The 25,709-nt window shown below is 41.8% G+C and overlaps 1 protein-coding gene across 1 annotated transcript in view; it reads left to right on the forward strand.

The window, feature by feature from the left end:
* Positions 1-14,186: 14,186 nt before the first annotated feature.
* The window catches only part of ndst3 (N-deacetylase/N-sulfotransferase (heparan glucosaminyl) 3), a 41,556-nt gene continuing 30,033 nt past the window's right edge, over positions 14,187-25,709 (forward strand). The window contains exons 1-2 of the mRNA XM_079277810.1: positions 14,187-14,301; positions 16,090-17,377. Of these exons, the coding sequence (XP_079133936.1) occupies positions 16,385-17,377 (993 nt within the window). The 5' untranslated portion in view covers positions 14,187-14,301; positions 16,090-16,384. The remainder of the gene's footprint in view (positions 14,302-16,089; positions 17,378-25,709) is intronic.

A 25,709-nucleotide genomic window follows, 5' to 3' on the forward strand; every position in this document is an offset into this window, starting at 1 on the left:
GAACCTGTTAGTGGAGGGTCTGAGGGTGAGGCGCTAACATCTTGTGAGAACTGGCTCTTTCCTTAACCCAGGGAAGGCTCTTTTAAAGAGGTCACAGAGGGTAAAGAGCAAAGACAGCATGCTACAAAAGACAATTTAACCTAAATGGAACACGCTAGGAAACAGACCCATCCTACACCCCCAGCCATTTTTCTGAACATGTCTTTAAATTAGGTTGTAAAAATGTGTATCTCTCGGGTTTATACGAGAATCCAATCTGCAACAAGGAAGGGATGAGCAACAGAGCAAGTGATGAAAATAAATAAATCAATTTAGTTGCTGGGTTTATTTCCCGATCACAGATCTGGGGAACACTGTATTACATCACTGTTAAGCTTTGCTTGCATTTTCCTTTACGTGCATAGCCTTTGTGTGCGTGTGTGAATATATTTGTGCAAGACAGTTGTCTTCGTCAGTGACAACTGCACTTTTGTGTGTGCTTGAGACAGAGATGCAAGTTCCTATTCACCGAACAGCTGCACAATGTCATAACCAATACACAGTAAAAGCCCACTGGGTTCCATTTAACAACGCAGAAATATCAAATATGGTATGTGCGCAGATATAAACAATGTTATAGCCTCATCCCTGGCCCACTGCTGTCCTTATGCTGTGTCTATACTTTCTCTCTTTATGGCACTTATTGTTGGAAAGTCAACAAACATAAAATACTCAGTGTGAGTAGAAAAACCCAGCCAATGTTGTGGAGTGTCATTTGGCAGGTGTAGTGGGGAGGATATTGGGAGAAGGGCAGCAAAATTGCCTCAAATCGAAAATCTGTGCAGGAAATAATTTACTTGGACTGTATGTCTCTAGGCACTCAGCATTTAGAATGGGCTCTGCTACTTTAATTGAAAGTGAAAGAGAGAGGAAAGCTGCTACAAACAAGAGCATGATTTATGAAATCCACCCCTCTGTTCGTCAGAGCGAGCTCATATGTATGCGCAGCAGCGAGAGTGTGGGAAGACGGATGAGTCGTCCCGGTGGCGGAGGAAGAGGAATGGCGGAGCTAAACTCTGCCGGTAATCAACTGGTGAAATTAAACATTAAAAAAACAGGAATGATTGTGTGCGGCAAAGCGATTTGTCTGCAATTAGTGACCGGTCACATAACTCACACCAAGGCACACATAAACACACTCGTGCTTAATGGAACAAGACGTTTCACTGGATGTGTATTTGTGCGTGTTTGCAGAAATACGGCACACGATAACCATTAACAGTAAGTTAATAAACTTGAGAGACATTAACGGGACCTAGGGCGGATGGTGAACGGCTACTTCATTTGTCAACAGCTCTTATTGAACGTTTTCTGAGAGGTAGCTGCTTGTATTTATAGCCTTGTCTCTGTTTATGGTAGTTTAGTTTGAGAAAGGTGGGAGTGAAAGGCCAAGGAGGAGAACAGATCATTTTTTGTCGACATGGTATTTAAAGTTTATTGGTGTAGTCACAAGTGTAGGTCAATTGTTACATACCACCAGCGAGAAGCTAAATCAGGTCGTCTCTCCCTCATTTTTAAAACAATTCAAAAGGATCTACACTAAATGTTTGCGTACGTAAAAATTAGGAAATGTAGATACACCAGAAAATATTCAGATTTATAAAACCTTGCGTACATCTAACACTGCGCAATTTTCCATTTAAAATCCCAAATCAACTTGTAATTGTCCGCGCGTGGATCACCCTCTTATCCGGATCTCTACACGCACACGTTCAACCATAAACGCTCAATGAAAGAACCTTGTGAATGTTTGCATACAAATTTGCCTGCTGATCAATTGTTCTTGAAGGTGACTCACAGCAACTTGGCAAGAGGACAAGAAATCTGACACAGAAATCGAGGTGCTTGTGGGTGAGTTGGTCCCAGAACACTCGTTCCAGTGTCTCCAGTGTGCTCTGGAGATGCAGTCTGATACTTGTGTGCATCAGATAGCTGTTTTCAGTTTGTCTATGTATACGGTATCTGTCCCTTTTTAAATTGACCACAATAAATAAAGTTATGTTCACTGCAATGACTTTAAACAAAAACTATGTGAAAACTAAAATCATACTTGGTGATATATGCACAAAGGCCTATTAGAAGATTATTTAAAAGCAAAAGTACAACTAACATTACTGTGTTGAATTATTATAACGTAGATCTATAAGTAATGTGTGATATGAAGGGAAATGAAATGTGTCAGAGGCATCATTCACCACCTCACCATCTGCTTTGCCAATTTCCTCTGTCAAGAGCGTATGTGGGTCAAAGTGTCCATACAGGTGTGAACATTCTTTCTTGTTTTTATAGATCACAACTTTTGCGTCGCCTCATTTGGTGTATTATAAATGAAACCCCTGCCCTCCATCTTAATTTTCCTTAAAATGGACATTGTGTCCTTTTGTGACTTCCTTTTCATTGCTTTCGTCACATCATGTAAAGTGATATAGAAGAAGGCTTTAACGATGTGATGAGATTATCGCTTCACCGCATTCTAGCTTGTAAAAAGTTGATGCCATGTGTCTGATTTTGTGTTGTTGTGGTTATATGATGTAATTTTTATAAATGTATATACATATATACAGTATGTGTACTTTATGACAATTGCAAATATTGTTGTTTTTCTGAAACCAATATCGTCAGCATGGGAATTACAATATTGCCCAACCTTATAGCAGTGTGCAGTAACCAACACAGTAGTTACAGATTATTGTGGTGTCGCATTTTTTGTAGGCTGTTTACATCCCAAATTTTAAAAACAAATCCGGCCTAATGGTTAGCATAATAGTAACTACAAACTATATTGTCAAGATATATTGTAGAATTAGTTTTTTAACATACTACACATTTGTACAGTTGAGTAAGTTTTGAAATCATGAGCGTGGCACCCAATGTCAATGCTGAGAGTGTAGCAGGACTACGGAAATCTCCTCAGGTTCTTTCTCAGGGGCTAAGAAGCTGCTCTCATATGTCTTTCCTTCTGTCTAATTGAATTCCCCGTGAATCACCGGATTACTTGCTGTCTGAGTTTAAGTTTGTACTCTTCTTAATCTTTAACATGATTGCCTGTGGTTGTCTCTGCTGACAGACCTGTGCCATAACAACCCAAGAGCTGCAGACTTGTGTATTTAGCAATGCAGATTACTGAGCAGATGTGGTCACTCGAAACAGTTTGAGAAATCGGTGTGTGACGCCCCTCCCACTGTCTTGGAGGCAGTCCTGGCCAACCTTTGCAGGCAAGTTGACTGACATGGTCATTAGCTTGATTGAGCTCACCTGGATCTTTCAGGCTATAAAAGCTGGTCCATGTGCTCACTGCCTCCCCCTCTTCCTAAAGTTCACATCTACCCTGCGGCACCTTCTTTTGGTTGTGCACCGGCACATGCTACTATCATTTCTTGACTTTGTTGGTTCTGTGTTAAATATAGTTTAATTAATTGCCAGTTTTAAGTATAACCTTGTGTAAACTCTCTCCTTGTCATTCCCTGAGCCACTTTTTTACAAGTGAAAGAGAGCTCAGGATCTTTAGTCATTTCACAAAATAGAGATTCAATGACCAGGGGGAAATCGGTCTGACCTTTTTTTCTCATTGCTTGCTCACTGTCAGTTAGCAAGCTTGTTAACTTAGTTAAATTTGGGACAATGAGTTCACAGAGTCTCTTCAAAACACGGATTGCAACATCAAACATCAACCTCTTTTATGAAGTCTCATAACTTTCTGCAAACCATTCCTCTGCTGTGTGGAGCAGTTTATTCTACGACACAGGTTGAATAAAAGTGAATAGGGAAACGGCACATGATGGCTTTCTTCATGTTGGCCTTTATAAGCAAATCCACAAATTGTGGTAATTCCATTGGAATTATTTGTGCCATTTAAAATGCTGGTGTGACCGGACAATAAGACCATGAATGATACAAGACTGGACCCCTTTAGACCAAAGTGACATTATTGAACTCCCCAGAGCTAAAGCTTAGCCTCAGACCCTAATATGAGTTAGATTAAGCTCCAAATCTAGTCTCTTTACTGAGATCTGAAATCGGTTTTCTTTCCTCTGTCCTCTGAACAGGAAATTGCCTTATAGCAGCTCACTGGGGGGGGTGGGGGTGGGATCAGGGAGGTTTTAGCTTTAAATGATTTGTGTGAATTGCTCACACATCGTATGTTGGCCTTTAACCTCATGCCACGAAGCAGGTGAAATAGAGTTGACCCTAACCCATGCTTTTTCACAGCATGCAAAGGAAATGGAATCTGATATGATTCACATGGCTTGATAGGGTTCATCAGATCACACAAACTTGAGGGCCCAATACAAAATCCACACCTTCCAGTGTCTCCTTTTCGACAATACTCACATCTCTCAATCTGTATGTCCCCCTGCAGTCTTCAATCTATCTTTTCCTCTTTACCGCTGACCTTTCATTTTTGAGTTCCTCCATACCAATCTGCTCCTCCATCTTGTCGTCTACACTCTCTCTCAGTCCTGCCATGCCAGTGACCTTTCATTTTCATTCTTCCTCCATTTCTCTACCTCTCCTCTCCTCCTGGTCTGGAGTGTAATTCAGCTTGTTTCAGGGCCAGTTAGGCAGCCAGTGGAGTTAATCTGCCTTTTCAGGTCATAAATCACTGCTTGGCCTCTCTCTCTCTCTCTCTCTCTCTCTCTCTCTCTCTCTCTCTCTCTCTCTCTCTCTCTCTCTCTCTCTCTCTCTCTCTATTGTGTTCCTCTCTCTCCCCTCCTTGCTCTTACCTGCTGCATGGATGTAGCGCATACTTTGAGGTGATTGCGTCTGACAGTCAATGCTGGTGTTCTTTGCGTGCGTGTTTGTGTGTGGTTCTCACTTTTTTAACACCCAACAGATAGGGAGTGAAACTGCATACTCTTGAAGTGCCACAGCCAATAAGAACAGATTGTTGAAATGTCAAGACCAATCAGAAGTGATGCTCCTCTCTGTGGTGCAGTTTTGATCTCTCTCTCTGTGTCTCTGTCTTTCCGCAAAGACAACAAAGGCTCACAGTCACGCTAGTAACAGATGGAATCTACTGGCTGAAATGAATTCATTAAACAAGCAAATTCTTTGAACTTTTAGAGAATAAATTGTGTGTGTGTGTGTGTGTGTGTGTGTGTGTGTGTGTGTGTGTGTGCGTGTGTGTGTGCGCATTCTAACATATCTAAGACCTGGCAGGTGCATGGGAAACTGTTGGCCCCTACAACAGACAAAACCGCATCAGGAACTAGAATGGCAGAATTGATCGGGGGGGAGGGAGGAATACAGAAGAAAGAAGGGGAAGGAGAGAAAACAGCTTAGCGTAGCAGGAGGGAGGAGAGAGAAAGAGGGAGAGCGCGAGAGGAGAATAAAGTTGAATAGGAGGAGGGTGGTAGTGGGAGAGTGGGGTGAATGAATGTGTTGTGGATCTATTGTGTCCAGCTCCTGAATGGAGTGTTAGTAAGCTAAGTAGTAACTGGTGATTTACAGCTCCGAGGCCATATCAGCTGAAGTGGGCAAACAATACCCTTTCATAAGCAACATTCAGAAACGAGAAGAACCATGTAGAACTGTGCTATTCTGGATCTAAAGTGGGGTGAAGTGTTTTAGCAGTCTGTGGTTGCGAGCAAGACGACACTTCAGCAGAGAGGAACAAGGGAGATGGAGGAAAAGCTTATGATGGGCAGCAAGAAAGAGAGTGAAAATTGAACAAGTGGAGAAATGCTATTTGTCTCATTTTAGCTTTAACTAAAGTCTTGTATTGTCTCAGTTAAAAACGGAGGATGGCATCTTCCAGTTTATTTCAATTAATCACAAAGCTGTGTTTTTTTTGTGACGTTTGTGAGTGTGGATGTGTTTGGGGGTTGGTATAATCTCCACACTCTCTGGTGGTTGCAGGTTTCCAGAGATTAGTTTCCCTTCTCCCGTTGTAGAGTTTTAAAACTTGGTTCAGCACCTTAAAGGACTTCCCCACCACTCCAAATGTATAGACACACGATAGACTTTGATAACAAGAAGCTGCATCAACTACAAATGTGGACATTTGTATTTGCTAAGTATGTTTTCAACCAGTTTCTCTGTCAACCTCTCACTTTTTTTGACGCCTTATCCCCCACAGTCGGTGAGAAATGTTGAGACGCCAGTCATTATGGGCTGAGCCGCCCAGCATGGGGACCCTGAACGCAGACCTATCCATGGTATTAGAACAACAAGCCCTGTGACGAATTGGAGAAAATAGAGGAGTCACGCTGTGTGTGTGTGTGTGTGTGTGTGTGTGTGTGTGTGTGTGTGTGTCCCCAGCTACACGTTTGCCATTCTGATTTATTGAGAAAGCGGGAGATTCAGTTGACCATTCTGAGTGCATTGCACTGCAGAATTGTGATAAGGGCCACACACGCATACGGACACACACAATCAGCAACTGCATTCCATACTGCAGTGCCCATTCTGCTCTGCATATATATTACAACAAAGATTGTCTGCAAGGAAGGTTCTGCAAAAGTATCATGGGAGTAGGACACTCACAACTACTCTCTCTTGCACGTGCACTCTGAAAGACATCGCACACAAGTGCCGCAACAGCAACAGTTGGCTCTAGCTTTGCTCCCCAAACCCACGAGACCTCCCTTCAGAGACCCCAGAGACCTCCACCTCCCTCCTAATGCTTCTCCATCCCTTTCCAAATCATCCTATCCACTATTCTGTTCCTCCCCCTCCTCTGCCCTTCCCGCCCCAGAGAGTTCTCAGTTCTGACAGAACAGTTAATCATACACTCTCTGCAGGTATCATCCTAGGTGTGTGTGTGTGTGTGTGTGTGTGTGCACGCATGTGTCTGTATGTGCACGTGTGTCCAGATGTACACCTTCATTTTCAACGAGCCAGAGGATCGATCGATCTCACCTCCATTTTTCACTCATTTCATTTTTTCCGACTCTTCGCCTGCCCTTCATCTCATATCTTGCCCATGTGAGTATTAAAAACACAAACAAATACAGACAATACAACATACAACAAAGAACAATACATAGTTCAATCACCAAAACATGTTTGTAAAACATCATGGTTTGGCTTGAAATAAGTTCGTTAATATGTTATTTAAGTTGCTGAGATAATTCCAAATATGTGAACATTGATTTTTTTTGGTTTCACACAGAACACAAACAGCAGTGTCCTGGGTGAAAGTCCAGTGTTTCTTCCCACCAATCCACTCCTCTGTATGTGAAATTCCGTGGAAAAATATTAGAAACGTATTTGTGATACGTAAAAAACAAATGTGATGCGGGAGCAAACACGTTTCTTTCAAAGCATAATTAACAATGCAGTTTTATTGGAGGGGAACGCAATTTTTAAGAGATGAGGCTGGTACAAAAGGTCTATGATAGAAGTGACAACCCTTCAAGAAATACTCCAGCAATTTAAAGGATAGGTTTACAATTCTTAAAACAATAATCCTGGCGCCCATTTAAACATTGAAACAAGTTTTGTTCGCTGTAATAATTCCTCCTCGACCTACTGACCATTTAAATATCCCTCATAACTCCTTCAAAATAGAAGTGATAAGGGACAAAATCCACAGTTCTTGTGCTGTGTAAAACACACTGAAGTTTATCTCAAGTTAATATGAGGCTTTAGCAGTAAAATCAAAGACGAGTTAAGGAGACGAAAAAGCAGATCCTTGAAACTCCAACATCCTTCAAGCTCCTGCAAAGATTTTGCAACACAGTTTTGGAAATTAATTTGTACTCTCCAATTTCAAAACTGAGATATGCCACAGAGGACATTACACAGCTGGTTTTCACAGACTGAATATTACACCCCATGGCGAGTAAATTGGTTCAAATATGTAAAATTGGTGGAGCGGCTCTTTAATCAGAGGTAAAATGTCTTGAACTCTGGTCCGTTGAGGCTGCTGTTGGAAGGAGCTGGTAATTCTGTGTCTGCTATGGTGGAGTTCTCCATCTTGACTTTTGTTCGCCCAGAAAGAATTTCTGTTGAAAGCTTGAATCTGTAACTCTCCGCACGTTGTCGCCTTTGCGGTCTTCAGCAATGATGACCGAGTTGTTATGGAAGGTTTTGTGGAATCAGCCATTGCAAGACTTGGAGAATATCTCAGCTAGTGAAGTGTGAACCTACTGGGCTTATGCTTGATTTTGATGCGTGAAACCACAAGTGTGGTGAGAAATGTGTCTCGTTCAGTGCGCTGGCTCAGTTTTAAGTGGACTTCATTGCCGCAACCATACAGGACAGGAGCAACCTGACAAGTCACAACTATCTGATCAGCTCACTAGCAGACTACAGTCTCCCTCCAGTTCATTTTTAAACTTGTGTGTTTTATAACCGACCATACAAAATTAATATGTCAACAGATTATTATTTTAAAAGTATCATGGAAATCTGTTTTTTAGAGACTGGTAGATTGTAAAAACTATGAATTAATTGCATTTTAAATTACAAGGTTCAACACTACTTACTTAAGGCACAAGTGGCCTATTCCAGATGTATGCACAGCTGCAACAAACCATTTCAAGAAAGTGGAACCAAAGAGAAGTTTCCAGAGAAGAAACCAAACGTTAAGAGCAAAGTATGCAACTCTCTGTTTCCTGAAGCAAGCAAAAGTGTGACTTCAGAAAGTGTTGTGTTATTGTTCTGTTAAGTAATGGTAATGTTGGTGATAATGATGAGGATGACCTGTATCATTCCTCTTACATTGAAAATGAAGAAACCCAGTCCAGTCTGAGGTTACCTCAGGTAAATATGAGGTAAATGCTCCCAGCAGTCAATGAATGATACATGACCACTCTCCACCTTGACCTCCAAACACGTATTTACTACTCTTTGCACAAATCCAGCTCTTTTCTCTGCATTGGCAATGATGGTAAATCATGTGGTGCGGAAGCATCCAATGTGAACATCATTTCTAGGATACTGCAGTTTATAGTGGAAATTGCCTTTTTATTATGTTGCTTTGACTGGGTGCATATATTTCGCCTGTTGCAGATGAAATACGAGATATAAATTGCCCAGAGTATCATGAGATCACAGCCTTCAGACATCAAGGACATTTACAACATTTTGGAGGCCATAAACATTTCTACAGACCCAACCCACTCTGCCACCTCATCTTTGTTTGCAGATTGCGATTCAGGCACAGTTTTGTCCCTGGACCATCACTTGTCTGAACACTGCCCACCTCAGCTAACTCTCTCACCACATTTGCCACCCAGCCAGACTAACAGTCAAGGCTCAGTACAACCCACGCATACAGTGCTGGATTCAAGTAAGTACTTAAGTAAATATACCAAAGCGGTGGTGTTTGTCTGTCGTCACTTCACAACAGTTTGTTATTGTATTACATGTATATACCTACTATCTACCTGCACATATTTATATGCACAAGATTGGAAGATACACCATATTTTTTTATTTCGGAAAAAGTTTTCTTAAAAAGTCAAACATTGAAATTTAGTTTATTTCTTTCTTATGAAATTAAACACTGGGGGGCCAACAATTTGATTGCACATTGCATTGGCAATACCGAAATCTCAACTGAAAAAGACTCAAACATCCAGTCCGTCTCCAATTAAAGAGCTGCTCTGGTTGTACAGGGTCTTTGTTTAGTCGGTTATCAGAATTATTTTCCCCTTGAAGTTATGAGCGGCTTTTGGTCATAACATGAATAATTACGTTGGTGCATATAACATGGAATAGAGGATCGCAACGCAAACTTGCAAAACGTCTTCTGCTCATATTCTTCTGTTACACATTTTCAATGAAAGCTGCATATAAATGAATGTTTATGTCAGACCATCTTGATTGTCCCTCGTGCTGATGGACACATACTCTCCCTTTCTCTCTCGCACACACTCACACCACCATCAAGTTCGCATGGAGGTGTGGGTGCGAAAGAATATTACAACTCAGCCATTTTAAGGTGTGAAAGTTGCTCTTGCTCTCCAGGATATTTTTTTATTTCCTATTAAATATCATTACACTCGTATGACTATGCATTAAAACCACACTCATGCACACGTACAAATCTGCACACACACGCGCACACATGTATGCACCGTGTCTCTCTGTCAAAGACAAACTCACCAAGTTCACACTGCGTGACTGCCCATGTGATGCTCATCCTTCTCATCCATTTCATTCGACAGGGGGGCCGAGTGAGCTATTCTGGGAGAGAGCAGTACCTCTTTGTTGGTTGCTCTGCTGAAGAGACGTCTCCAATAGCAACTGAGACCTATGGCCTACCCCCTGCGGCATCTAGCTCTCATACTTTCGCTTGTGAGTGTCCATGTCGGCCTGTGAGTGTGTTTGCATGGCCTCGTCCCCCTGTGTGTGCGGCCTTTAAGTGTGTACCTGTGTTTTGCATGTGTCGTTGTGTGTGTACAGACGAAACAGGATGCGATCCAGCACTCGCGGATCTATAACGGTGGCACACAGCGAGGGATGAACACGTTAGTGTCAGTTGCAGACGAGGGAGATGAGCAGAGGAGAGGAGTGATGTGACTGTTATCGATCCTGCCTGGTAATTACAGTGCGATTTATTACCAGAGAGGGGGGGGGGGGGAGAGGGGGAGACGGAGAGAGAAGGTATCATATTTAGTTTGGGGTTGTAAGTCAGGTTTTTGGCGAGAGTGAACAAGGTCAGAGAGACACAGAGATAGATCACTTTACCTCTCCCTCCCTTGAGTGCTGTGCGATCTGATCACTGTTGTGCTTTCTGACATCCTGTCCGTCCTTTCTCTCTTCACTCACTTCTATTTCCTATTTTTTGAATCCTCATACAACCACATGATACCGTGAGCACTTCTTTGTTAACACGTGCAGACTCATTTGCAAACACTCTTGCATACATTTATCTTTTCCGCGGTGTCTGTCAGAAGCATCACTCGGGGATGAAGTGCTGATATGATATGAAATGGAGGTGCTCTCTGTCACTCTAACAGCAAGCCTGCTCGTGTTTGTGGTTTATAAAAGTGTGGGAGAGTTGGGTTGTTTACAGAGATGTGTGGGCGTTAGGCATGTTGTTGTGGGTATGTGTGCGCATTTATGTGTGTTTCTGTTTGTGTGGAGGCAATATTGTTCCTGAATAGATCAAAAAAGCAATGTTCTTATTGGCCTACCGCATCCTGTCTTTCAATGAGACACACAGAAATGTACACCCGTACCAAAACACTCTACTACGATCACGTAAATGTTTAGTTGTGTTGTCCTGACCACTTACTGTTTTGCTTTCCAGCCTAAATATTGTTGATTTTGTTGCATTACCACAACTAAAAATCAAGAGACATTGATTTTTCATTTCTTACTTTGCTTTCATCATTGCACACAAGCATAATGTCTGTGACAGTGAAGATTTCAGTGAAGATTTCAGTGAAACTAAAATTGTTTGTATTGGAGTTCTACATAGATATACACAGAAAAAAAACACACACAATGAACACAAAGAATAAAGTACATCCATAAAGTATCATCAATAACTTTTCAAACTAACTGAAAAGAAAATGCAAAAAAGTGCAACCATAGAAAATAAAACTATTTGTTTCTTATAGTTTTCTCATTCTTATAATAGTTTTTGCTCCTATTATTCTTACATATATGCATATCATATTATACTAAGGGATGGATGAGATTGAAATTAGAAGTTTATCTGGAACTGCAAAATAAATAATTGATTTTTGATATTATTCTTAGCAGAGTATAGTTTGGTGTGCTGTCGTACATGTCTATCTTTGCCTTATCAATCTGGAAGCAGGAGCAGGTAGGTGGTTCACAGAGAGTAGACGTAGCAGGAATCATTAAAATGGTAACAGCATCAAGCAGTCAGCACACCGAAGCAAAGCTCGAGCTTGTTGTTGTTTACACTGTGGGAGGCGAAGAGCTGATGCGTCTCAGAGAGCTGCTAGTTTGAGCCATAGATCCGGCTCTTTGTGGAAACCGCCAGGAGAGAAGAGTATCATTATTAGTGCAAGGGCTCAGGGTCTAGTATGTGTTCAGTGCGAGCATGCAACAATCTGTCCAATGCTTTGTTTTGTTTTTAATTAGGGGGGTAAAGCGTGACTGTTGCCCTGTCTGGATGCCTGACTCCTGGGATGATGCGATGCATCGTGATGATAATGTCTTTCCCTGTTTTTACACCCAAGCTCAATTTGCTGTCTTCAGGCCTCGAACGGGACGAACAGAGCCACCATTTAGCTCTCAGCGGGGAGAGAGAAGAGGGGGAACCAGTCGCTCCTCCTCTCTTATCTCTCACTTAACAAAAGCCTGTGATGAAGACAACAAGCATTCTCCCGCTCTGTCTCTCTTATGCTCTCTCCCATTTGTCTCTTGCTCTCCTCTGTTTAACTGTCAGAGTGCTAGTTGAACATGGCAGCTCCGACATTTTTCACATCTCTAGTCCTTTGTTGTGTGTGTGTGCGAGCGGCTGCATCCTTGCGTGTTTTGTTGTGTAAAGCACAAGCTTGCCTGTGTCTCTACACTTGCTTGCCAATGTTTGTGCTTTGTAAACTTGTACCTTGGCCTGTGGGTCAGAATAAAGCTTTCCAGTAGAGTGACCATATGCTTATTATGTGTTTGTTTGCATTGTCTTCCTTCGCTTTCTCAGCAGCTCTTTTGTTAGCAACAGTGAATGTCTCCGTAATTATTTTTAGGTTGAATACAAACATGTGAAAACACATTGTAGCCATGCACAGCTGTATAGTTTTCATTTCTGGCTTATTGTCTCCAACTAGCACCATTGCAGAATTGGTTCTTCGCTTTCAATGTGGAGGAAATGGGTGAACAGCCTTTCGAATTACACTTCACCCACTGACACTAATTTACATACAAACACAATCGCACTCCAATCCAAACCTTCATTGTCTCTGGTTTCCATTCTGTGTAGGGCATGATATTCTGGCTGTTATGTTTCATTCAAGCACTGGTTCTCAACACCACTGCTTAGTCATTACACGAACCGAGAGCTACAAATAGGGTTTCCAGTGAGATGGTACTCTTTTTCAAACTAAGGGTGACTAAAAGGAACATGATACAAGTATGAAAATGGGTTTCTCAACGCTCTGTGTTCATATGTGTTCATTATGTGCACGTGTGTGTGTGTGTGTGTGTGTGTGTGTGTGTGTGTGTGTGTGTGTGTGTGTGTCCCAACATCACCGTCTGAGAGGTGACGGCACAACTGTATGTCTGTCTTGCTTCAGGTTCATACACTTTCTTCACGCTTCGGACTAGTGTTCTCACTCTCAAACACACCCACACACACGAAATAAACTCTATTGTAAGGCCATTACAATGTGAATGAGGGGCCCACCAGCTCCACTGAGATGAGTGTAAGTAAGTGTGTGTCAGTGCAAATAGGTTAGAGAGATTGATGGACTAGTGTAAAGGGAGAAGGGAACACCTAATCAAGTTAAAAACACAGTGTGATTGACATGCTGTGGTTGGTTGATTGACATTCTGCTTAATGGGGCTGATTCACGCGCGGGTGAACATGCTCTATGTAGGTCATAGTGAAGATCAGAAATGTATTCCTGTATTCTTTCCCATGCTTGTTACCGTTCCAGATTATGTGAAAATGCATTTTGTTTTCACGACCGCTGTAGTCTAAGTGTTCCACTTCCTTTTATCCTTGAGTACTACAACTTGTGCAAGAAGCGAAGAGAGAATCAGCCAGGCGCGCCATTAACTTGCACCGGTGAGTATCCGCGCGTGACATCCCTCATCCGACAAACAACGAACGGGCTGTGAGCTTTTACCGGGGCCAGTGGTCGGTGATGCCCGAGAAAACGGCTGTTTGTGTCAACCGAGCCCCCCCCCCCCCCCCTAACACATACACAGACACACACACACACCCTCCTCTGGCTCTCTCTCCCTCGATCGCCTCTACTTTACGCACAGCAGTCAGTCGTTGACGGGCTGGCTGATATCGGTGCTCCGCCGTCTACACTCGCTGGCTGCTCTCCACCTGAAAGAGCGGAGATTAAGGGTGAAGTGAGCAGAGCGGGAGAGAGAGGAGAAGACAGCGGGGGAGACGAGAGAAAGAGAAGAATGATGACAGGGGGGAGGAGAGCCGATCATTCCGGCTGCCCGCATCTGCTGCTCTAGCGGAGGGTAGTGAGTGAGAGAGAAAGAGAGAGAGAGAGAGAGGGGGAGAGATGGCACATCGCTTAAGCATCCAAAACACACGGGAGTGGTTCGCCACCGAGACCGGAGCCCCGGACCCACCCGAAGCAGCACCACACTCGCCGCTTTCCCTTCACGCTTCTTCTCCGCACGGCAGCGCCTCAGCCTCGGCAAGAGGTAAGTGGGCGAGTCGGTGCTCCTTCTCAACATCAACTTCTACGGCAGAAAGCGGGATGTAAACTCTCTGGAATGATCTGCTGTTAGTTTGAGTTCATCTCTCAGCCTGACAATAGCCAGTGGTATTTATGCTACGGGTTGCTTTCTTTTTCGTCACAGATTTAACCGCACAAATAGCAGATTAGACTGATTGATTACCATGATTGTGTGTTCCTCCCGTTGTTTAGTGTACACGACACTTAACACCACGACCCTTCATTCACTGTTATTAATCGAATTAAATTATCGTTGGATGATTTTCCCATGGCTTTCAAAAATGATTGCAGTTATAAATAACAGTAATTTGTGTTATTATGACCTGACCACTCACTGAAATACAAGAGACACTATTCATTTTGAATTCAATTTGTAATTTTAAAATGGTCCCAAACTTTTTTTCCCCCATGAGCCATTTAACAAAAAGCACCAACACTAGTAGGCCTATATTTAGCTTTTATTAATTTTGCATGATTTAGAATACCATTTTAGTTATTAAAATGCCAAGATGAAAACTTCCACGCAAATTCATGTGTTAATCCAATTCCAGCGCCCTCCTGTGGGTCCTAATAGTGAGACACATGCATACCTCCAGTAACAAGTTAAATGGGCACTCACTTATAGTTGAGACGCTCAGCTGTAAGTCAAATTATGCTTTTCCTCATTTAAAATCTCAAAACACCTGTTTGAATTAACCTACGAATAAGTGCACGCTCTTTTTCTTGGTAGACTCCAGGAGACAGTTTCCTCCACACTTGTACAACTCGTAACACCACAGAAGCTATTTAAGAGAAGTCGTGCAGTCATTGAAGTAACAACTTATTTATCAAAAAAATGATTATTTTCTCCTCTCTGTTGGCTATAAAGGAAAATACGAAGAGTTCTTATGTCTTTCGGTGTCATATTTAAGGAATATAGCTGTCCCTCCTCTCTGACCTTCTCTTTGCATTTGTTATCTAAAGGCAAGGAACAAGGAGAGAAGCGTGGGGAACGTGAGGGAAGACTATTGATATTCAAACAGACAGAAGGAGAGGAAGAGGGGGTGTAGACAAGATAGAGAGAGGGGGAGAGTGAGGCGAAGAGCGAAAACAGAGAGAAAGAGATGCTGTGGGATCTTTTCTTCTCCCTGGCTCCGGGCACATACATTAAAATGCTAATCCTGGTCTTTTTTGTCTCTTTCTATAATTCATTGCATTTTGTTCCTCTCTGATCGGTCTCTCTTTTTCGTGCACTTTTCTCTTGCTCTCCATTTCCTCTGTACTGTCATGCGCTCCCCCCAGATTAGTGCTCCTAGCAAAAGGATTCCAACTCTAATTTTGTGGTATTTCAGATGATTAGGTTCAGAAATAGGACAGAAGTGCACAGAGTTTCGCGCAATTATAGGAATTGTCTGTAGAGCTTTATGGGACTGATTAGTTGAGCTCCCATCCACCTCCCCACACTACCACATTAACACAGAACCAGCTGTTGTTTATTTGTGAGGGTTGACTTTTGTCTTATGTTTATGCTTTTAAATGTGATGTCACTTTGTGTGTGTGCGTGTGTGCGCGCCAGAGGTTATATAAGCCCTGAGGATACAAGTTGTTGTTCAATCAGCTCTGTAGTTACCAGCTGTGCCCTCGCATTCCCTAGAGTTGCACAACCTAGGTACACGCACACCCGCGAGCACGTTCACAGGCAACTAATGCATACTATTCAACCTTGCCCAACAAATTCACTTTCTTCTTTTCTCCTTGTCCCCGTTTTCTGCAGGCATTAATCATCACTCCCTCCTTCTCTGCATGTGATTCCTCCGTGATGATTGGAAGGAGAGTACCTCGACTGCATTTCCTCAATGAAGACCTTTGTTCCCCAGCATCCGGCACAGCTCCCTTCTCCACCTGCCATGGTGACATGACACACCCCTGAGTGGCTTTGCTCCTTTGTCGAACACCCAGACAATCTCTTGGGCTCCTCAAACCCCCAAACTCGTGCACGCGCTCTCTAGGCTCCATCATACTGAAAAAGACATCTCCCCCTCCTACGCACAACACCTCCCCACTTCGCGATGACTGTGGCCGTGCGATTCCGTCGCCACTTGCGTAGGCTCCTGCTCCTGCTGGCCTCCTGCTGTCTCCTCTCCCTCCTCCTGTCTGCTTACTTTCTGTTTACAAACTCCTCCCCTTCCATGCAGCTTGGACAATCCCCCGAACCTGCCTGCTCCCAGCCGCTCTCCCCCTACCATCAACTTCCATACCCGTACCCCCCTAGCCCACCTCACACCCATATCCACACTGATCCAGTTGTGCTGGTGCTTGTGGAGTCCCAGTACTCCCAGCTGGGTCAGGACATTGTGGCTATATTGGAGTCTGCACACTTCCAGTTTCGAATGGAGATTGCCTCAGGAAAGGGCGACCTTCCGCCGCTGACAGAGAAAGGTCGTGGCCGATATTCACTCATCATTTATGAAAATCTATTAAAGTATGCACATGCAGACACATGGAACAGACAGCTGTTGCATCAATACTGCACTGAGTACAGAGTGGGCATCATAGGTTTCTATCGGTCCACCGAGAACTCCCCACCTCTCCTCAAACTCAGAGGCCTCCCGGTGGTCCTTCGGACCAACCAGGCACTTTGGGACTGCTGTGTGATGTCTAGTTCACCTCTCCTCCACCTGACCAAGCCCGGCACAGATCGAGGGGCTTTACCTGGGGACGACTGGACCTCCTTCTCCTCCAATCACTCCACCTACCAGGCTGTGCTGCATGCACGGGCCAAGGAGGGAGCAGGGGCAGGTAGTGGCGATAATCCAGGGCCTGGCTTTAGTTTAGGCCTCCAAGCCACTGTGGTGCAGGACATGGGACTCTATGATGGCGTGAGGAGAGTGCTATTTGGCCAGGGACTAGGCTACTGGCTCCACAGACTCATCCTGGTGGATGCCATCTCCTACCTCACAGACAGGAAGCTTACTTTGGGTCTGGACCGGCACATACTGGTGGATATAGACGACATTTTCGTGGGAAAGGAAGGGACACGTATGAACGCCAAGGATGTGAAGGTATTGAGGGTGATGGGTGTGTGATAACGTGCATTAGAGCAAGACGGAGTGTAATATAGATAATTAATTATTGTGGGGTCAGTGATGTTGGATTATGTTTTCAATTCCGCTATCAACTTCTAAAAACAGTAATTGATGGCAGTGCAGTGGTGAAAATATGGAATGTTCACTTATTGCTGTGTAAGTCTGCAGACACCTCAGCAAAACATTTTACCTGGAGTGTATTTTTGAGGATTTTAGCTTGGGCACAGGTGCGCCGAGAGGGTATTTGGGTAAACTTGTGTGTGTCTGTGCGTGTTTTGTGTTGGGGTACAGCGAGAGGCTATTTATCTCAAATGGAGGTTTAGCCAGAAGTAAAGAGGCCATTTAAGGGAACAAAGACGTGAAAGAGAGAAGGCGAGGTGGTGAATGAGCCAGTGAAACGATGAATGGCACTTATTCCTCTTTTCCCACGTTCCTCCTCTTATGGAAACTAAAGGAGAGTCAGCCATGCAGCCCGCCTCTCAAGACACCTATTGTTTCAACACACACGCTTGCATGAGCAAACACACACACACACAATGCATAGACATATACTCAGACGCGCACCTCCACAAATAATTAAATTTGCTTACGTTCAAATTTCTGTAGGAATTTAAAAATATAATATATTTCAATATAGGGGCAAATAAACTTCAGGTTTACTGGGGCAAACAAACAGAAGTGGATAAAACAGTTCCGCAAAAATAATTTTGTTTGAAATCGGTGGTGGTATTCTCCCACTGTGTCCTCACTCTTGGCCATTCAAGAGAAACAAATTGTGTTTGGTGGGTTTTTTAATGTGTGGGAGTCTGTGTGTGTGTGGGACTGAGATTTATGCTGCTCTGCGCTGATGTGCATGAGCTAATCCTGTCCGCCCAATATACATGATGGGGAACTGTGTGTGTGTGTGTGTGTGTGTGTGTGTGTGTGTGTGTGTGTGTGTGTGTGTGTGTGTGTGTGTGTGTGTGTGTGTGTGTGTGTGTGTGTGTGTGTGTGTGTGTGTGTGTGTGTGTGTGTGTGTGTGTGTGTGTGCGCGCGCGCGCGTGTGTTCGGGTGTTTTCTGAATCACTACTTTAGATTAGAATGTCACTCCCCGTCAATGGTTGACACCTGTCCGTGGCTGAAACTTGGGGAGAAGATGAGAGGAATGGGGAGGCTGAGAAAACAGGGGGGCAGTGTGTGGTGAAGTGGAGAGGAATTCCACCTTTGAATATAAAAAAGCCTCTTGAATCCAAAAAGGATAAAGGAATGCGCACACACACACACACACACAAAATGAGCACACAAGTGCTCTCTAGTTGGAGTTTTCATTTTAAGTCTGCCTGACTCTTCAGCTTTGTAGCATAAATATACATGAGGATGAACCAGTGCCTCAACAGAAGGACAGGGAGATGGGGATGGAGGAAGAAGGGAGAGGGAGGTGGAGATAGAGAGAGAGAGAGGGAGAGCAAAAAAGACGAAAGACGAAGACGTGATGTCATTTGAAACACACACACACTCCTTCCACATTTCTCCTTTCTCTTCTCTTTGCAATCACAGCTAGAAAGACTGGAGGGAGAAATGGAGGGAGGGGAAGGTGGAGTATGGCACCTATGGGAAGAGCTAGCAGCTAATTTCAGAGAAACAAAATGCTGAGGGGAAATTGGGAAGCAGAGGAGGGGAGCAGGAATATAGTGATTTGTAGCAGCCCCCAGGTAGAGTTGTCGGATTACTGTTTGAACAAGGCTTATTTACAGTGACATGTGTAAATCTTGTAGGTCCACAATTATGTGCATCAACTCATTTATCTCACTGTTGTCTAAATGTCTTTTGTCTTTGTCGTGAGGCAGGGGTTGTTTGATTAGTACATCCATGGTTCGTTTTCAGATTGGCCCTTCAATGGAACTCTTTCCCCTCCAGCAGAGTGCCATTGAAAAGCTGTTGAAAGGATGACTCGTAATAGATGAGCAAGTGTCAAATACACATCTAGCTTTGGGTGAAGGTGACAGCTGAAAAGAGGGTTCTTCATTTTAATGAAAATGATTAATGCATGTGGAATCCGGGGAATTATTAAATCATGAAAGCAAGACGCTTGCACCAAGTTAAGTTGAGGTTGTGTAAAATCTGTCTTCGGTTAAATTTGGGTCAGAACAAACTGACTGATGGCCATGATGACATTACAAAAACAGGTTTCTTCCAAAAATCTACATTTAAGCGCGATACCTCTGCTGTGATGTCATACTTGCTTTATCAAGACATCTAATACCATTCTTTATATTCGAACACTGCAAAAAATTCGATTTTAGAATAAGCAAACATCCGTTACAAGACACCACGGCACAAACGTATATCGCGGTGAATCATTAGGAATGACACAGATGTAAACCCTCGCTCGTTCCAGGTGCTTCAAAAACAACTTATGTCTAAAACATAAGTATGTAACAGGATGTGTTATTGACCAATTAGTAGGACAAGGCGTTTGCAGTGCCAATGTTACAAATCCCCTCTTACCTCTGTAAAGCCAACATTCAATCTCCTGTCTCTCCTGGAGTGAGACAGACAGAGAGAGAGAGAGAGAGGCCAATTAAAATGCCTCCCTCCTTCTCTCTGCACTCTTCATTAGTCTCACCCCACGAGTTCATCTGGTGACAAACAACACCTACACCCCCTCCTATCTGCGCGCACACGCACACTCACACACACACAGCTGTATTCCCTCTATTAAAAATGATTCACAGTGAGGCACCTCACGGATGACATTTCTCAAAATGAGGGATGATGCCAGTCAAAAACTCCCATCACTGATTTGCGCGTGCCAGTGCTTGTGTTTTTTTTAATTCATGTCTGAAGGTTTTCCCCTCTTCTCTGCCTCGGAGTGGTTGTTAGGGAGGTGTCCGGTTCTCATCTTCAGATTCCTCTTCATCACCTCGTCCTTTCTCCCCTTCCTCTTCCTCCACTCACCTTCCTCACCCCCTCCTTTACCCGAGTCATTGATCACCATCTCCGGCCGATTTGTATTCCTCCCTAAGCCTCCCTCTCAACTCGTTGGCACTCTTTCCCTCCACAAAGTGTGTTCTGTAGTGGTGTCATCTCAGCTGAGGGGGACACCCACATGTGAACACACATGATGAAGCCAAGACACACTCGCTTTTAGGCTACATTTACTTGAGCTGCATATATTTAGCATTAATTATATAGCCTTTATGTATCTAAAGGAAGGTGATATGCACAGTTACCTCATACTGGGAACCATTCTGTGTAGCTTTACTATTTGCAAATTATCCTCATGTTTGTGTGGTTTTCTGTTGGATGGATTGTTATCATGGCAAAGGAAATCCCCTGTATTTTGCACATTTTATGTTGCTGCAGTCTCTTTGCATTTCCAAAAACACAGTGGGACAGGTGCTCCACTTTCATTCATTTGTTTTATTTTGCAAGTCAAATCATTTCTAGGAGGTTGTTATTTTACATAGTATTGCATTGCACTGAGTTTGGGACGTTTGAAATGAAGAGTGTAAAGGCTAAAGTGTTTTTTCATGTTGACATGATCACTTTGGTCAGGCAATAAAATCTGGCATCAACTTGAAAAGAAAACAAAAAAGGAATTTCACAAAATGGGCATTATTCAAGGAAGGTTTTTGGCATACTGTAATTTATTGTGCAATCCTACTTAGAGTTAATCTTTAGAGTAATTAAGTATGATGCCATTGATTTAATGGAACTGAGCTCATTCTATATCCAACCATTACTTTGCCAAGTAATGAATAAAAGGCAAACACTGGAGAAGAGATATAAGCGACTGGAGGCAGACAAAGAAATGTGAGACAGTGAGATGCTTTTGGTCTTTTTGTTACATTCGGCATACAATATATATATATATATATATATATATATATATATATATATATATATATATATATATATATATATATATATATATATATATATATATATATATATATATATATATATATATATATATATATATATCTCTGTCTGTCTGTCTGTCTGTCTACATACATATACATATGTGTATATATACATATGTATATACATACATATACATATGTGTATATATACATATGTATATACATACATATACATATGTGTATATATACATATGTATATACATATACATATGTGTATATATACATATGTATATACATATACATATGTATACATATGTATACATATACATATGTATACGTATACATATGTATACATATACATATGTATACGTATACATATGTATACATATACATATGTATACGTATACATATGTGTATACGTATACATATGTATACGTATACATATGTGTATACGTATACATATGTGTGTACGTATACATATGTATGCACGTATGCATATGTATGCATATACATATATATGTATACGTATACATATGTATGCACGTATGCATATGTATGCATATACATATATATGTATACGTATACATATGTATGCACGTATGCATATGTATGCATATACATATATATGTATATGTATACATATATACATATATGTATACGTATACATATATATGTATATGCATACATATACATATATATGTCTGTCCGCATATACATATGTATACATATGTATATGTATACGTATGCATATACATATGTATACGTATGCATATACATATGTATACGTATACGTATGTATATGCATACATATGTATACGTATACGTATGTATATGCATACATATGTATATGTATACATGTGTATGTATATGTATGCATATACATATTTATATGTATATGTATGCATATGTATATGTATATGTATATGTATGCATATGTATATGTATATGTATGCATATGCATATGTATATGTATGCATATGTATATGTATGCATATGTATATGTATGCATATGCATATGTATATGTATGCATATACATATGTATACGTATGCATATACATATGTATACGCATACATATGTATATGTATACATGTGTATGTGTATGTATACATGTGTATGTATATGTATGCATATACATATGTGTATGTATATGTATGCATATACATATGTGTATGTATATGTATGCATATGCGTATGTATATGTATGCGTATGCGTATGTATATGTATGCGTATGCGTATGTATATGTATATGTATGCGTATGCGTATGTATATGTATGCGTATGCGTATGCGTATGTATATGTATGCGTATGCGTCTGCGTATGCGTATGCGTATGTATATGTATGCGTATGCGTATGTATATGTATGCGTATGCATATGTATATGTATGCGTATGCATATGTATATGTATGCGTATGCATATGTATATGTATGCGTATGCATATGTATATGTATGCGTATGCATATGTATATGTATGCGTATGCATATGTATATGTATGCGTATGTATATGTATATGTATGCGTATGCATATGTATATGTATGTATGCGTATACATATGTATATGTATGTATGCATATACATATGTATATGCAGGCATATACATATGTATATGCATACATATGTATATGCATACATATGTATATGTATGCATATACATATACATATGTATATGTATATGCATACATATACATATGTATATGTATGCATATACATATGTATACGTATATGTATGCATATACATATGTATATGTATGCATATATGTATATGTATGCATATACATATGTATACGTATATGTATGCATATACATATGTATATGTATGCATATGTATGTATATACGTATATATATTGTATGTCATGCAACCGTCATTGATTTAATACGTGACCAAAATTGTCACCCTTGAGAGGGAATCTTAGGTGGTCTTAATGGCTTTTAAAGTGACAAAGTTGGGGAAAGGGAGAAAAGGAGATGGCATATAAGATGGCAGAAAGGAACAGAATATTGTTTCCAGCATGATGCTTCCTGACACCTGCTTTCACCCCCCCCGCCTCCCCTGATCTGAACTAGTCAAATTAATCTGATCACAGTCAGCCCTGCAGGGAAGGACACATTTTCGTTACACAAGAAAGAGCAAAAGGGCTCATTTGTGATGAATACTCTAAAGCAAGCATCTTAATAACTTTCTTTTGTTTTGTGAAATTAGTCAGTGTCCTTGATTTTAGTCAAATTAACTGTGAGAATGTGGCAGTTTGCCACGTATCTTCTTCCTCAAAATGAGGCAGGTTTTCCGGTCACAGCAATCACTGAAACTCAAAATCCTTGAGGGTCTGCCAAGTAGAATTTAGTGTAAATAAAGCGATGCCAAAGCAATCACAAGTACCTTGGATCTGTAAATGCAAGGCAGTAGATGATTTTGTAAAATTCTCAAATGCAAAAAGCTACACTGACTTAAATCTGACAAGCGAGACTGAAAGTGAGACAGAGAGGGGAAGAGTAAGCAAAAGAGAGACTGGCATTAACTGGTAAAGTACTCTGCCTGCTCATCAAATAGAGATGCCTGACCCAGTTAAATGTGCTGGTCTGGTGTTCACATTACATGCACAGATACAAACACTGCACTCATGTCGATGAATCAAGAACTTTGACCTTCTTTTGCAGAAAAATGAAACTCTTTCGTCTCCTTCATTTTTTTTATTGTTCCTCTCATCACGCCTTCAAATCCGTTTGCGCATTAAAATCCCCCTCACAAACATGTATAATTACTTTTGTTCTTTTAGATCTCCCAGCCAGGGTTAAGGTTGTGAAAAGAAAAGAGAAGAACTGGTGCAAAGGCGAGAATGACAGAATGGGGATATGGTGGGGAGGTGGTTGGTTGGGAAGGGTTTGTGAAAGGCAGTGAATGCCAGCTGTCCAGATGCCTGTCTCCCATCTGTTTGAACCCCAACATCTAGCTGGCACCTCTTCTAGTGCTTACCACACACGCATTCAAGAACACAGAAACACGCACTGTCGCTCTCACGCATGCAGAAACAAACTGGCATTACTTCTGACACTAGCAGTGTTTAGGCAGCTGTGGGATTTGGCACAGCAATGAGGGCTATCGCTAACCGCTAATCCATTTGTGTGTTTACCTTCATCACTAGGATTGTCAAGATCTCTCACATGCTACTAGTCCCACCTCCTGCTAATCTAAATCCCTCTTCTCTCTTATAAAGTATCTCTTATGGCCCATTTTAAAACCATGTCCAGCTTTGAGCTCAGCATCCACTGGACAGATTGGCTCCATATTGCTCAAAGCCCTCCATTCTCCCGGATCTGCTGCCGTTACCCTCAGAAAAACAGCAGGAGGGGACTTCATTGTCCCTCAGAGCCAAAGGTAGGGTTTTGTCATACACTCAGTGCGAGTGACTCTGTCCAAGAAGTGCGCTCCTCTTTATTGCTGGGCATAATTTGGACCAGCAGTTCTGCCTCACCATGATGATCAATAGCAGTGCTACCGTTGCTCTCAATTCTAGAAAGTAGGGTTTCTGAGAACAACATCCCAGTCTTTAGTTTAAGGGCAGTAAACTACCACAATTTGCCCAGTTTTTCTTTTTTTGTTGACTCCGGTGTTAAACCATTGCATTACCATTGTTGTGGTTATGGTATCCTGATATGATTGTGCTATGAATATTTTGCCAATAATGTGCACTTTATCCCTGTTGTCTGGAGAACCTCTGGATAGGACACACACACACTGAGTTGACAAAATGAAATGTTATTCAAATCACAAAGCCAGTATACTACAGAGATGCTCGTGAGATGGTTAAAAAGCTTCGAGAACCCACCTCCCCCGACATCTTTCTGACAATTCATACTTCACACAGTGATTGGCCAGATGTGTGGAAGTTCTGTCTTTGCTCTTGTTTTTGTTATTCTTTACAAAACTGTTTTTTTGTTTCACTTTTCACACAAACACTGGAGTGCAGCACTTGTTGTACAGCAACAGGAAATGTGTGTCATTGTTCTCATATTTGAACAATATTACCTTACACTTCAATGGACTCAGTAATATGTATTTATTAAATGTAGCCCACTGCATTACACATCTTTGGAATCTTCTCTGTAGGGACCTGAAACTTGATTGTAAAGGCTGATCCATCACCGTGAGCAATTTGTTGCCTGTGAAAGTTTCATAATCAGTGTTGCGGTTGGTAACAGAGAGTGTTTTGAGAATTGGCGGCTGAACAACAACTTCCTTGATGCCAGAACTGGCAAAGTTCACATTACCCCTTTTTTAAGTTTGCTGGATTTGCAAAACAAGCTCTAGAAATGTTTCTTTGCTCACAATGGCATGACTGCACAATTAAAACGTAACTTTTCCAAAAAGAAATAAAGGTCTTAACTGACAGATCACAAAAATTGGTAATTTACGCGACTGTTCTGTTTTCTGGATGTAAGGAAACAGAATACAAATGAGG

This window comes from Melanostigma gelatinosum, assembly GCF_949748355.1.
Source record: "Melanostigma gelatinosum genome assembly, chromosome: 11".
In the NCBI taxonomy this organism is placed as follows: Eukaryota; Metazoa; Chordata; class Actinopteri; order Perciformes; family Zoarcidae; genus Melanostigma; species Melanostigma gelatinosum.